The sequence below is a fragment of the Conger conger genome, chromosome 12 (genome assembly GCF_963514075.1).
Source record: "Conger conger chromosome 12, fConCon1.1, whole genome shotgun sequence".
Lineage (NCBI taxonomy): Eukaryota > Metazoa > Chordata > Actinopteri > Anguilliformes > Congridae > Conger > Conger conger.
Genome location: NC_083771.1, coordinates 32215116 through 32229061, shown reverse-complemented (window position 1 = coordinate 32229061; position 13946 = coordinate 32215116). Strand labels below are relative to the sequence as shown.

At 48.7% G+C, this 13946-nt stretch overlaps 1 protein-coding gene across 2 annotated transcripts in view; it reads left to right on the top strand.

Moving 5' to 3' along the window:
- The window catches only part of LOC133105651 (single-stranded DNA-binding protein 2), a 92293-nt gene that overhangs the window by 30355 nt on the left and 47992 nt on the right, over window positions 1-13946 (top strand). The window contains exons 3-4 of one of the 2 annotated variants that reach the window (XM_061215878.1): window positions 2887-2948; window positions 3485-3569. In XM_061215878.1, coding sequence (XP_061071862.1) covers window positions 2887-2948; window positions 3485-3569 — 147 coding nt within the window. Of the gene's footprint in view, window positions 1-2886; window positions 2949-3484; window positions 3570-8544; window positions 8597-13946 lie in introns of those variants that run through there. The other variant, XM_061215879.1, reaches the window with a different exon arrangement.

Below are 13946 nucleotides of genomic sequence, written 5' to 3'. Positions count from 1 at the left end.
GCGTTCTACATACCTACTATATAATATCATATATTTTGAGAAAATTACACCTCAGAACATTTCTCCTGCAATTTTTTTTTTCATTATAAAACTGAAATATATATATATATATTGAAATATAAAACTACATATTTCATTTCCCGAATGAGCCCTGCTTCATAATCATAAAAACCAGGCTTACTGATTAAAATGTGCATATGGATTAGACTGTTTGGATCATCATCATAGCCTGTTGCCTCCTCTAACTTTGCTTGACCAAGCTCGAGTGGGGTTAAAGTTCAGGGCTGACCTCTGTGTCTGCAGAATGACTCTTTGAAGGATTTAAATCGTGGTGCAACCAACTGCACCTTACAGATTATCTGTGTGTGAATATCTATATAAGTAGATTTCCCCCTCTACCTTGATATGAGTGCAAGTGACAACTGTGATTAATTTACAATGGCATACTTAGCGTCTCAGTAAGCAACGTTGCGGGTAGTTATTTGTTTATTGCCAAATCTGGTTAGCATTGATGTAAGACTGTTCATATGCAATTTGCAAAGAAACATACCAAGCTTGACACTTTTTGTGTCTGTTCTACTTCTTGACTTGACATGCAGTGCTAAGTGTTTGTGCTGTTGGTGTTTGCCTTAGTTTTTTTCACATTTTAAAGGAAGAAGGTGTAAAGCTAAATTTTGCAATCATTAATGAACACTGAAACCCCCACCACCTTCAAAAGAACAGTAATATGAAAAAGAACATAAACTAATATCTTTGTTATACCAAATTATGTAAGTTCCTAAATGCGCCGTGTTTTGTTATGATGAACAACACTTCCCGGTTAACGTACCGCATTCCCCAGACGGACAGGTGGCTGCTCAGCGGTGTTTAAAAGTGTAAAATCAGCCCTGCGTGCGAGTGGAATCGGGGCTGTAAGAGAACCTGGAGCCTCTTTTCATCCTGCGTGCGCTGGCTGCAAGCACTGCTGTGCGTTTAGAATGAAACCGGCCGCAAACGGCTTTAATGAATTACACGCCTTTTCAACGGCGCGCACTAGAAAATTGTGTTTAAAAGGCTGTTATCTGCTTGAACTCGGTCCGCGGGACAGGCTGGTTCTCTGAGGATATACCGAGACCCTCAGACTGAAATGGGCAGGAGAAGGCAGGGCGTTTTAGAAGCCTCCTTCACGTCTTTTTTTTTTTGCTCTCTTGTTTTGCAGTAAAAACAGAAATATGACACAGAACAGGAAGAGAGACAGATAAAGTGGGTGCCCTGGTAACAGCGTGTGCTCACCGCATGGACAGTGCTCTAGAAGCAGAGCCTTAATCACTGTCATTTTAAGGGTGCCGCAAGATGGAATGATTACTGATAGGAGTAATCTGTTCAGCTGCAAACTGCTGTGTAATGTCACAAGACGCACAGCGTAGACGCTCCTCTTTGTTCAGCCCAGTCAGTTTTTCGATAGGTGATGAGGAGTATGTTGGGAAGCGATCGACTCCGCACGCCCTGAAGCGAGCTTAAATCCATACGGTGAGGTCTGGCAGCAGTTCTCACTCTGATCCAGATAAGAGGCGTCACACCACCGCTGTTCGAGCAGCATTGCGTGACCGGGTTTAACGCGCTGGCCTCTCTTGACCTTTCACTTCCTAAAGCGCGGAAATGGCGGGTATGAGCGCGGGACTCTGGTCAGCCGATACCAGTGGGCGGGGTTCTGAGAGCTGAATGGAAATCACCACGGTTCGAGTCACGGCCCACGCTGCCGATGCTGTCGGACAGAGAAGTGGCAAAGCAAGAGTCCGACAGTGGTATCATATCCAGAGCTTAAAACAAAAACACAAAAACTAACTGCAGGAGTGCATTTATCTACAAAAACATGAAACACTATATACTATATTTTGTAACAATAGACACTGTATCAATGTAAAAGCCACATAATTGCAGTTCATCCTCTCTGCCACCTCCATATGAAAGCAAACAGGTGAGTAATTTGGCAGCAATGCCACACAATACACGCAGTGCGCATGGGGGAAGGGGGAGATCACTCCAGATGAATCGATGCTCTAAAGAAGGGCTTGAGAGACTTCTGGAAGCCGTCCAGCTGCTTACTGTAGGCTTTCAGCCCTAATCGTTATGATTACTTTTCTAATTAAGACTCATCAAAGTAAATCGATCCGGGTCTCTGCGTAGCCGTTACCCTCCTCTCGTTACGAGTGGACATTGAGACGGCAGCGTGCGCGCGGGGGATGTTTTACAAAGTGCCGTCAGTGTCACCGGCTTCTCCATCGTAGAGAGCGACTTTGATTAAACTACAGTACGGGGAAATACAGTTCTAGTGCTCAGGTTTCTCCCTGATCCATATACAGCGTTAGCTGTCCCTAACTGCGCCGGGAGATCAGGGAATCCATTCCCAGGTTAGCACACGGCGTTCCCGCGAGATTTTGGCAACCGGGTTACATCGGAAATGGAGGACCGTGTTAGCCGGGCCTTCATTCTTCCCTCTCTCATTGGCTTCCTTCTCTTCCCCTCTACGAGACCTGACGGGAGGGGAGCGTCGGGTTTGAGAAGCTCACCGTTTTTGGTCCGTTTTTTGGCAACGATAACGCTGTTACGGCAGCTTCTTCCCAGTCTGCCGGCAGTATAGGAAAGGAAATCAATTTATCGCTGAATTACGCTGATGGATGGATGCATTTTTATTCAGAATCATTTCTTCGCTGGAGAGTAATTGCCAACATTTAAGCAGACTGTTGTTCAGACTTTATCGTAGATGTAAATGAGGTTGTTCTGGAATTAACTCAATTCATTCTTGCTCAGTTGACAGAGGAGGAGGTGAACAGGGTTAGCTTAAAATATATACAGTACAGGAAGAAATATGTTTTATATTTGTGCTTTTTTCTCTTTTCGCCGCAGATCCGATGGGAGAAGAACATCACGCTGGGAGAACCTCCAGGGTTCCTGCACTCCTGGTGGTGGTGAGTTTGCTGACGCTTGTGTTTGGTCCGCAGAAATCACACCTTTCACATCGTCCCTCTGCAGTTCTCTCAGCAGCCAAAGCAAACGGCGTTAAAAAAAAGCAGAGTGTGACCCAAAATGACTTGCGTGGCACTTTGCAGTGTGATATACTGATGCAGTTTAAACAGGCTGGAAAATGATTAACTCTGGAATCAACATTAAACCCCCCCCCTCACCTCTTTGTCAATATGGGCACATTTACATGATGCAAAGTTTCAGTGTGTGTCTATGTGTGTGTGTGTCTATGTGTCTGTGTGTCTGTGTGTCTGTGTGTGTGTGTGTGTGTGTGTGTGTGTGTGTGTGTGTGTCTGTGTGTCTGTGTGTGTGTGTGTGTGTGTGTGTGTGTGTGTGTCTATGTGTCTGTGTGTCTGTGTGTGTGTCTGTGTGTGTGTGTGTGTGTCTGTCTGTCTGTCTGTCTGTCTGTCTGAGTGTCTGTGTGTCTGTGTGTGTGTGTGAGAGAGATGTGCATGCCCACACCTCTGCCTGTGTGTTGCAGTGTATTCTGGGACCTGTACTGTGCGGCGCCAGAGAGGAGAGAGACATGCGAGCACTCCAGTGAAGCCAAGGCCTTCCACGACTACGTGAGTGCGCCATTCCGGCTCTGGTTGCAGCCCCCTGCTACATTCTGTTGGGTGTTAAAGTGTCTCTGGTTGGGATTCCGGTGTGAAACACAGAGCTGAGGCAGTGAGCGTAGGGTGGGGCCATCAGCCTTTCCTTGGTATTTCCCAATGGAGAGCAGTCTTCACACTGTGGCAGCTACGGCCTTCCTGGGGTTCTCCAACCCTCACTCAATGCTGGCTGTTCTGTGGTGGACACTGGCCTTGGAAAGAATTGTGTGTGGGTGTTTTGCACACAGTCCCCATCGCTACAGTTTGCAACAGGAAGTGGAGGAGTTGGCTCCTGAAGGCAGTGCACGCTATTAGGGCATTCGACTTCAGCTGTCATTTCATGGCCATCTTGGATCCTGCGTTGGAGTTCACAAAGGCGTAGGATTTCCGTGCACGAGACGGTCCTCAGCTTTGGCTAAATAGGTGTGAGGGAAATGAAAGACTCAGAGAGCTGCTCAGTTTGTGAAAGCTGGTTTCGAAGCTCCAGTCACAAAGGCGAAAGTGACGCCCTCAGAAGCTATCTGGCCCTATGAATCAACATGTTTGAGAGACAGACAGGAAGACCAATGACGTATTTGTGACTGATAAAGAGCACCAGAGCTGGGGAAGGCTTAGTCTGCCACTGCTCTTTCCATGAAATTGGCCTCTGTCTGGACACCTTATCAGCGATCAGATCATCAAAACTCAACCCTGCAATTATCCGCATCCTTTTGCTTGGCATACATAATGTTGTGTACCACGCAGGCATGTTCCCTCTGCAGCAGTAATGCATTTTTAAAAGAGCAGACTCAAGTGTGGGGGGGAGGGGAATGAACTTGAGCGACTTTCCTGGAGATTTGCATGGTGTGAAAGCGAAATCCCCTGATGTTCAGTCACATCGCAGATTCGGTAGACGGAGCAGATGGCCTGCATGTTCCCTCATTCTTTCTGTCCATTTAGTTTTGTTACAACACGAGCTTCCCGATGGTAACAGGAGTTTCTCCTGCCAAAACACGCTTTATGTGTATTCATAAAAAGTTATGCCTAACAACAATCGCATCCACCGCCACGCCATTACCCACGGTCGCGCTCGTTCGTAAGAAGAATCGGAGTGAAATGTTTTTGACGTGAATTCGACATTAAAAACATGAAGTACACTCAGCTCGGTATCTGGTCGGCGTATAGTATCTGCCTGCCCTCCGCTCGCTCCGAGGCATTGTGGGTAATCGGCTGGTTTCTGTGCTGTGACTCAGCGGCTGGCGGTCTGGCGGTAGGGCCGGCGGTGGCCAAGGACAGCGCCTCCGTCGATGTGACTTCCGTGGCCGTGTGCGTTCGTGGGACCGAAGGCGCGGCAGACGGCGGGGGAACGCGGGTGATGAATGAACCTCTTCCCCGGGAACTCACCGCTGCAGAAGGGCAGCCGCTACGTGCTCTCAGTGCGGAGCCAGACTCTTCATTAAAGGCGGCGATAAGCAGATGCGACAAGCAAACGTTTCTGTAGCCATTGTTTTCCTCTGTATTGTGTGATTGATGCACGCTAAATATGCACATTTGTTTTAATCCTCTCATATAAATACCACCGTGCCTGTAGAGCTCCTATTAAATGAAGTGAAACTAACCCGTTTTCAGGATGTGGTTAGGTTATTAATAGCAGAAATATGGTATTTGTAATGCAGGCTTGCGAGAAGTCAAAGTACAATGACAAGAATGGGCCTTTCAATTTAAATTAGTCCCATCCCCTAAAGCAGGAATTAGCAGCTCACAGACCTCGAGAACTGCTTTTTTCCAGTCCTTTTACCTGGGAGTCAGGTGTGAAGACAGTCTGGCCAATCCGTAGCCCTCATTTCCCTGGAGGAAGAAAACCAGGGCTGGATTTGGATTTGAGGCTCAGAGATGCCCTAATGTGTTACTCTGTCATTTAGTGTAGTATAGAAGTGTACCCCAAACCTCACCACACACCACTCCCAGTCTCAGAAAATGGCTCCATGCATTTTGACCCTCTCTGTGAAGTACTTCTGGTTGTCAGTGTGAAAAGCACTTTTGAACTGTGATGCAGTAGAGGGCGTAGGGAATGGGAGGTTCCAGTGGTTAACTGTGGTTGACAGGAACTGCTGGTTAGAGGGCAAAGGCCCCCATCTCACATGGTGTTGGGGGTGGGGTGAGTATTTTGACAATTGGGGGTGACTGAGGGATGGGGGTGAGTATGGGGGATGGGGGTGAGAATTTTTCAGATGGGGGGTGAGTATGGGAGGTGGGGGGGTAGGTATTTTGCCAATAGGGGTGAGTATTTTGCAGATGGGGGGTGAGTATGGGAGGTGGAGGGGTAGGTATTTTGCCAATAGGGGTGAGTATGGGGTGTGGGGGTGAGTATGGGGGGATGGGGGTGAGTATTTTGCCGATGGGGGATGAGTGGGGGATGGGGGGTGAGTATGGGGGGATGGGGGGTGAGTATTTTGCCGATGGGGGATGAGTATGGGAGATGGGGGTGAGAGTGGGGGATGGGAGATGGGGGTGAGAGTGGGGGATGGGGATGAGTAAGGGAGATGGGGGTGAGAATGGGAGATGGGGGTGAGAGTGGGAGATGGGGGTGAGAGTAGGAGATGGGGGTGAGAGTGGGAGATGGGGATGAGAGTGGGAGATGGGGGGTGAGTATGGGGGGATGGGGGCTGGGGGATGAGTATGGGAGATGGGGGTGAGAATGGGGGATGGGGGTGAGAGTGGGAGATGGGGGTGAGAGTGGGAGATGGGGGTGAGAGTGGGGGATGGGGGTGAGAGTGGGAGATGGGAGATGGGAGATGGGGGTGAGAGTGGGAGATGGGGGTGAGAGTGGGAGATGGGAGATGGGGGTGAGAGTGGGAGATGGGGGTGAGAGTGGGAGATGGGGGTGAGAGTGGGAGATGGGAGATGGGGGTGAGTATGGGGGATGGGGGTGAGTGGGGGGTGGGAGGTGGGGGTGAGAGTGGGAGATGGGAGATGGGGGTGAAAGTGGGAGATGGGGGTGAGTGGGGGGTGGGAGATGGGGTTGTGGTTGGACATGTTCTTTGGCCCTGAGCTCTTCTTTTCCTGCAGCCAATTAGCTGAATCTCCTTGGAGTGCTGTTGGGAGAGAAGCAGAATAGGCCTAATTATAGATTAAAGACGCAAATGAGAACTTTCGGGTCCCCGAGATCAGCTGTAGCATATAGTTAAACTCTGCAGAGCTAGATAGAGGCTGTGAATGATGCAGTCCTTACAGTAAATACATACGCTGGGTTTAAATGCGAGCGCTAGGTAATCTTTGGATAAATGGATTACGTCTGGGGAATCCCTTGCTTTCGCTTTAACCGTGTAACAAAAACGGAAAGAAATTGGCTGGCACAAACGTAACGAAATGGCGTCGGAATCAGCAGCGTAAAATGAAAATGCCTTCGAATGCTTTGGATGCGCTCTATATATATGTTAATGGCCTGTCCCTGTTCTTCTGATCACCCGTCCTCGCTGAGGGAGAGGACAAAAACAAACAAACATAACTTGTTTGTTATCATGTTAATTACACTGCCCGCTTCAAGGTTACCCGTCTTGAAGTTTGTCGTTTCAGATTACGCAGGGCAGTAGTCTCAATTTGTCTGTTTTTGTTGCTGTTAAAGGTTTTCGCGGCAGTTTTTTTTTGTTGAAAACCGCCCTGTAGCCCAGACATACAAATGAACGGGTTGGTACCGGCGATTAGCGAGCGTTTCAGCCAATAATTGCATTTGCAGTCTTGTGGAAAGCGCTATTGCACCCGCTGTCGACTGCATTAATGCAGAGGGCAGTCACTGGTCTGGTAATTGCGTTAATCTGATTGAGGATGTTTAAGCGTGAAGTAATTCTTTTATGTTTGACCCGGTGTGGCCTGTGTCGTTATTTTCTGTATATATTATGATGAGAATAGGCTTTTAGTCCATCTAGACTCATCACCAAAGTTATGGCTCAAGCTCATTCTCCTGGAGTCACCTCGCAGACAGACCTGAAGCTATCTCAGAGCAAACCACACACACACAGACGCTCATGCGCACAAACATACATACAGACACGCACACAACATACACATGCTCACACACAGACATGCACTAGGAGGGGGACATGCATGCCCAGACAGCAGATCATGTCCTCAGACAAGGTCACACAATCACGCTTACCGCGCAAAGGCACCGAGGAAGAGCTGCATTCTGCTTTCTTCTCTCTCGCTCCTCCTCTCTCTCTCTCTCTCTCTCTCACTGCCGCACACCTGCATTGGGCCACACATTTGCATCGCCTAAAGATCCGTTATGTCTGGTGGCGAACGTTGCGTCTCACAGTTAATCCCCGGCTATGTTAAGGATGCCAAGACAAGGAGGGCAGCCCAGAGCAGTGTAAGCTCATGCCATGAGTGTGTTTGTGTGTGCACTGCCTGCTAATTAAAATACATAATCCTATTACAATACGCTTCTAAATAGGCAGCTCAACAGGTGAAAACGGAGGATCTGTGAGATTAATTACGAGCACACCTGAAATGAACCCCGGCATTAGCCTCTACCGCAGACGCGCTTAGCTCACCTGGCGCTGAGTAAGCCCCTAATGTCTGTTTAACCCCCTACCGCGTGTGCTGTTTGTTGATTGCCCGGCTAATTAATCTTCGCTAGTGCAGCAGGAGGAAGGGTGACCGCCGTCTCCGGGGCTCTCCGAGGCTCGCCCGCGCCCGGCTCCCTTCCCCAAACCGCCGCGGCTCCCCCAGCCAAACAGGAGCTGCGCTGGGGTCAGCTGACCCCCCCCTGCCACCCTGGTTGCCCTGGTAACATCCGTGAGCCAAGGCTACGTGCCGTGCCAAGGGTCTGCGCCACGCTGATAAGGGCGTAGCGCATGCAGCGGTCCCTGATATCGGGGGGGGGGGGGGGGGGGGGCAGACGCCGGTTTAGACGGCCATTACCCCGCTCCGCCTACCCCTCCCCCACACCCGCCGCCCGCCGCCCCCCATTAACTGAACGGAGCCACAAGAAAGACGTTTGCAGTTTGAATTTTACGATTGTGAGTATCAAAGGGGGACCTCTCACCCCGAATATTAGCTCACAGTTTGTTTTCCAGAAGGTTCTGCGGTTCTTCCCAGCCCTCAAAAGGCATGTTGTTTTGATTAAAAACAAAAGTGTGGCTTCTCGGCTGTCCGATGCGATTCTGGAGCTCTTTGTTCCTTTATTTAGGGGCGCAGTAGGCAGAGGTGTCGGACAGAGAAGATTCAGTGTGTGTTTCCCTCTGCCCGACACTGTTCAGATCGGCCAGATTATTTACCCTGATATATTTCTCTAGTAAATAAATAGTCAGAGGCACATCACAATTTCTGGTTGACTGCCAGCATACTGATCATTTTGTTGGTTGAACGGATACAGGTGCGGGTAGTGTCGTCTGTGCGTACCCCTAGCTTGCGCTGTCTTGGGCTTTTGAGTGTTTGTGAGCAGACGGTAACTGGAGGGAAACACTTGTACTGTAACTCGGAGGATGTGGGTCTCAGTCCCAGTTGGGAAACTGGGTCATTAACTGGGATATCTGCGGCACATACACAGTACAGGTGTATAATGGATGATATTGGCCTGTATGATTGTGAGTAGGGTTCCAGGTTTCCCCCTCTTCAACTGAGGATAGCATGCCGTATATGCAAATAATATCTTTATAAGCCGTATATACATATTATGTGCTTATACACTGTATACCATACATAATACATGCACACATACCTCACAGTTCAATGCATTTTTTATTGTCTCTCCTGGGGAAATGTGCTTTGCATATATTCCACCCCGGAAACATGCGTATGTAGAAAAACCCACAAAAACAGAAATTAATGAATATTCAGTAAAAAATGGAACGGCTTTGATTGAGATCGTGATTGAGTTAGCGAAGACAGCATCCGCAACGCGAAACAAAATGCGATTTGACATGCCGTCATTTGCGGATCAACTCATGGCGTCTCGTTGCTGTTTAATGCCGTCTCCGTCCGTGTGGTTTGTTTGCCGTTTGTCGTCCGTTCCCCTGTTCTGTTGCGTTTGACACGGTGCCTGATCTCTGCTGTTGCTGCTCTGCGATGCTCTCTGTGAGAGCCCACTGCGACGGTCCCTCTGGTCCTGCGTCTCCGGTCAGATATGATTGATTAGGCCTGAGCCGTTAAAGCAGAGGCACCTCCCGGCAGTGCTCAGGAGGGCGGGGGATAAGGGGAGGGGTTTTTTTGGGATTGTGCTTCTGGGCCAGGACTCTCGCCGATGCACTAGCAGGTCCGCTGCGCGTTATGAAGCACAACTCGCACAGGGTGTTTACGCTTCCTTACGGCCCCCCATCCCCATCCCCATCTCTGGAGGACTTCCTGAAGGTGTTTATCTGTGAAACATGTTTGTCTGGTGGCCCTCAGAACCAAGAGGTCCTGTGTCCTGTTTGAGCCAGTTCAGTACCGACCTGGACCCACCCCAGAAACCCAAGGATTCGGGGTCCCATCAGCTGGCCATGCGGGAAGCAGGAGTGCCAACGCCATTAAGAGAAGCCCAGTGAGAATCAGATCCCTCTCTGCGACACAATCCAGTGTTTGCCGTGTGGATTAAACTCGGTGCAGATCATCAGTGGTGGTATTCGGGGGGATTTCTTTGGCCTTTCCCCAGGATTGGCGACCGCTAAGCCTGCAGCTTAACTAGCCCCCCCTTGACACCTCGGTCGGGATATAAGCACATTGAGGGGAAAGCGACCGCTCTTTTCACCCCCGCTCTCTCTCTATTTCGGGTCTGCCCCTGGTAAACGGCCCTGACCGCTGAACCGCCGCTAATCTGGAGGATGAAGACTGGACCAAGAGCAGCTCTGCGGTACCAGACTGACCCCCCTCCCCTCCCCTCAACACTCAGTTCTGTCTCATTAACAGGACCAGGACAGAGACGCGGAAAAGCCGGCTTTGAGCATTCAGACTTCACATTCACATTCTCAGACCAAATAAAAACCTACATAAATGTGTTTTGTCTCACATTGCATGTCAGCAGTTCACTTTCAAAGATACACAAACATTAGTTGCTGTGGATGCAGAATGTGAGGGAGCTAGTGTGAGTGTTCGGCTTTGTTTTACAGTTTGCGTTAGTGTTAGTGTTACGTTTAGCATTAGAGTTAGTGTTAATGTTACGTTTAGCATTAGAGTTAGTGTTAATGTTACAGTTAGCATTAGGGTTACTGTTAGTGTTACAGTTACCAGATTGACCTCTATGGGTGTGTGTAATTTAGCAGGCTTTGAGGGTGTAAATTGCATGTGTACTGCTGCAACTCCTCACCGGCATTACAGATCAACATTACTTAGAGACAGTATAATCTTGCCATCTTGCCCCATAAACTCCTTGGTGCACCCTAAATGACATTCTATACACATCACATCTGAAGACATGGATCACGCACATACTGACACAAACAATTTCATAATTGCATTCAGGCATTTAGCAGGCTCTTGCTGGCAGAAGGACTCGCATAAAAAACGGTTTCGGCAACAAAGAGCTGGAGTAAAATAATCATGGTCACAACCAAACATATACTGAATTACCAATTTATTACAATATCATATTTATTCTCTTTCCTGCTGAATAGAACGTCGACATACAATATGAGCATACATCTGGGCAGAGCAGTAAAACAAAGAGAATTTGAGAATGGTTGAAAGGGTGTGTGCGTATGCTGAGACTGCACCAACACTACACAAATATTCTTTCTCTGCCGTAGTCTGCTTCTCCCAGTGCAGCAGAGCGCCGCCAGGCTCCGGGCCTCCTCAGCAGACGCTATCATAATCAGGATCCATAAGCCCGCCGAATCCCCCCCCCTCTCCACAGGAAAGGGTTAAGGCGCTCCCGCGGAGAGGGGGGCTCAGCCGGGATCCGGCAGCATCGGGACGGGGTAAATGATTAATGAGCGGGGAGAGAGAGAGAGAGAGAGAGACGGGGGCGGCCTCCTCTCGCTCCTCTATAATGCAGGAGGCTCTGCCGAGAGGGGCGAGTCCCGGGATTCGGGGGAGAGGCACGCGGCCCTTCTCATTGGCTCCCGCCCCCGCCCCCCTCCTCCGCGGCGGGGATGAATTTTTAATGGCGCGGGAGACGGCCGCGGAGGCGGGAGGAACACCCCGATCTCGGCCGTCGGCGCGGGGGAGAAGCTTCACGTGCACGCCCCCCGGCCCGGGCGGAGGAGCTCTGACGGCGTCACAGGGGACAGCGCTCGGGTTCCAGCGCGTGTGCGTGCGCTGCGCTTATTACCTCATGCATTCTTAATGTTCCTCACCAACGTGCGTGATTTTAGTTCTGCGTTTCACCACTCGAGCGTCACACTCCAGCCTCGTAAAACCAGTCTGTGCTGGTCGTGGAGTTTACACTTCCTATTATGTATTATGGGATGTATGGCTACTTAAGCAACAATAACAATAACTTTCCTTTGAACTCAACGTATGTTTAAGGGTCTTGGTAAGCATCCATCACATTGGCCTTGGTGATCCCTCTCTGTAAATATTTATGTGGCCAATTCTACAGTGACTGAGGTTACTGCTGGATATTTGGGTGGTGTAGCCCAATACAGCTACATAACAGACTGACATATGCTTTTATAACCCTCAGGTGCCAATAACTCAGATCAGTCTCTATTATGTAGCTGTATTGGGCTTGACCACCCAAATGTCCAGCTGTAACGTCAGTCACCGTGCAACTGCCCATGTGTATGCATGGTACAGTGTTTCTATGGTGTGGGACAGTATATGAGGGTGAATGCATGTGCGTGTAAAAAAGGCCGGTATGGAGGCTATAACTCTTTTCATTGCTCCAGATGGTGCACATTGGCTCTTCTCCCCTCTCCTCTCTGCATCTTCTCCGAGCGAGGCCCTCCAATACGTGTCCCAGCGAAGACGCTTTCTCAGACCTGAGCATCTTCAGGAAGCCGTGCTGAATTAATCAGGCATCCAATTAGTGTTAATCTGCATATTAATCAGAGGGGGTTCTGACACTCACCAGATTTCTAATGATGAGGTTGATGATTATAATATTAGAGATGATAATGACATTAGGAACACATTCCCGCTACCGCAGACTTTATAAACGCAGGTTTTTTTAACCTGTTCTTCAGCACTGGGCCTGATGCGTTGTGAGCTCTGCCTAACCTCGAGAGCACAAACACATTTCTCTGCCCAAACATATAATCACAAAGTCCTGCACAGTAGGCAGAGTACGGCACTTTTGTGTTGACACCAGGAGAACAATGACGCTGTTGTTAGGTTGTATGGCGCCGCCCACTGTTTCAGGATTGGTGACTTTAATTTGATTGAATGGGGGTGTGAGCATGGAGAACTTTGGCCATTGGCTGGTGAGGGTGGAGGTAAGGGTGCGCAGAGGGGGTTGTTTTGATTTTTGTTTTAGTTTTTTTTCGTCTCTTACCCTCCTCTTAATCCAGAAGTATGATGGGAATTTTCTGCTGTGCTACTGTATTTGCGGTCCCATTTCCAAGATTTGGGCGAAGATGCTGGGGTTTAGTAGACCTTCTGGAGGTTTTCTCTTGTACAATGCTCTACAGTTATTTTACTGCAGAAGCGGTACGGTTAGAATCTCAGGGAACAGGCTAGAAGAGGTCTGAAGACGTTTGGGTTTTTAGGCTGGATCCTAGACCACCAATCTTACTGTCGCTCAGTAACTACTTTTAGCAGGAATGTTTTGTGACGTTTTGTGTACTGTCAGCTCCCTTGATTGTGGTTTCAACATCGCATAGGAGTGAAGACTGTGGTTAAAACACGTTTACAGACAGTACAGAGTTTTCAATTATCTGCACTTGTGTCTGGCTGGAACAGTCTTCTTGTTTCTTTGGGTCAAAGATGTTTTTCTTGATTTGGCTCTGTACTCCACAATTTTGGTAAGCAGTGCAATCATACAATTCTCATGTTATTAAAGTGAAGGACATTATATACATTTTGGTTTCAAGATGACAGCCCCCCCATTTCAGGACACCATAATGTTTGGGACAAATGGCTTCACAGGTGCTTCTGATTAGTCATCGCTTCCTTGGTGTGCAGGTATGAGAGTTCCCCATCTTGATTCTAGACTTTTGATTGCCCTTTCCGTTATTGACATTTGTCAACATGACCAGAATTGTGCCAATGAAAGTGAACAGAGCCACTGTGAGACGTACAAATAAGAAAAGTGAACAGGGCCGAGGCACAGGCCAAACCTTAGGCCTAACAAACACAACTTTTTTGAATGTCATTAAGAAGGAAGAGAGCGCTGGTGAACTGAGCCCGGTAGGCCCTGGAAGACCACTACAGTTTAAAAAAATATATAATAAAAATCAAATAGGCCCTGTTCCTTATCGTTGTTGTACAGGTAGCAGTTGAAATAGTACTTCC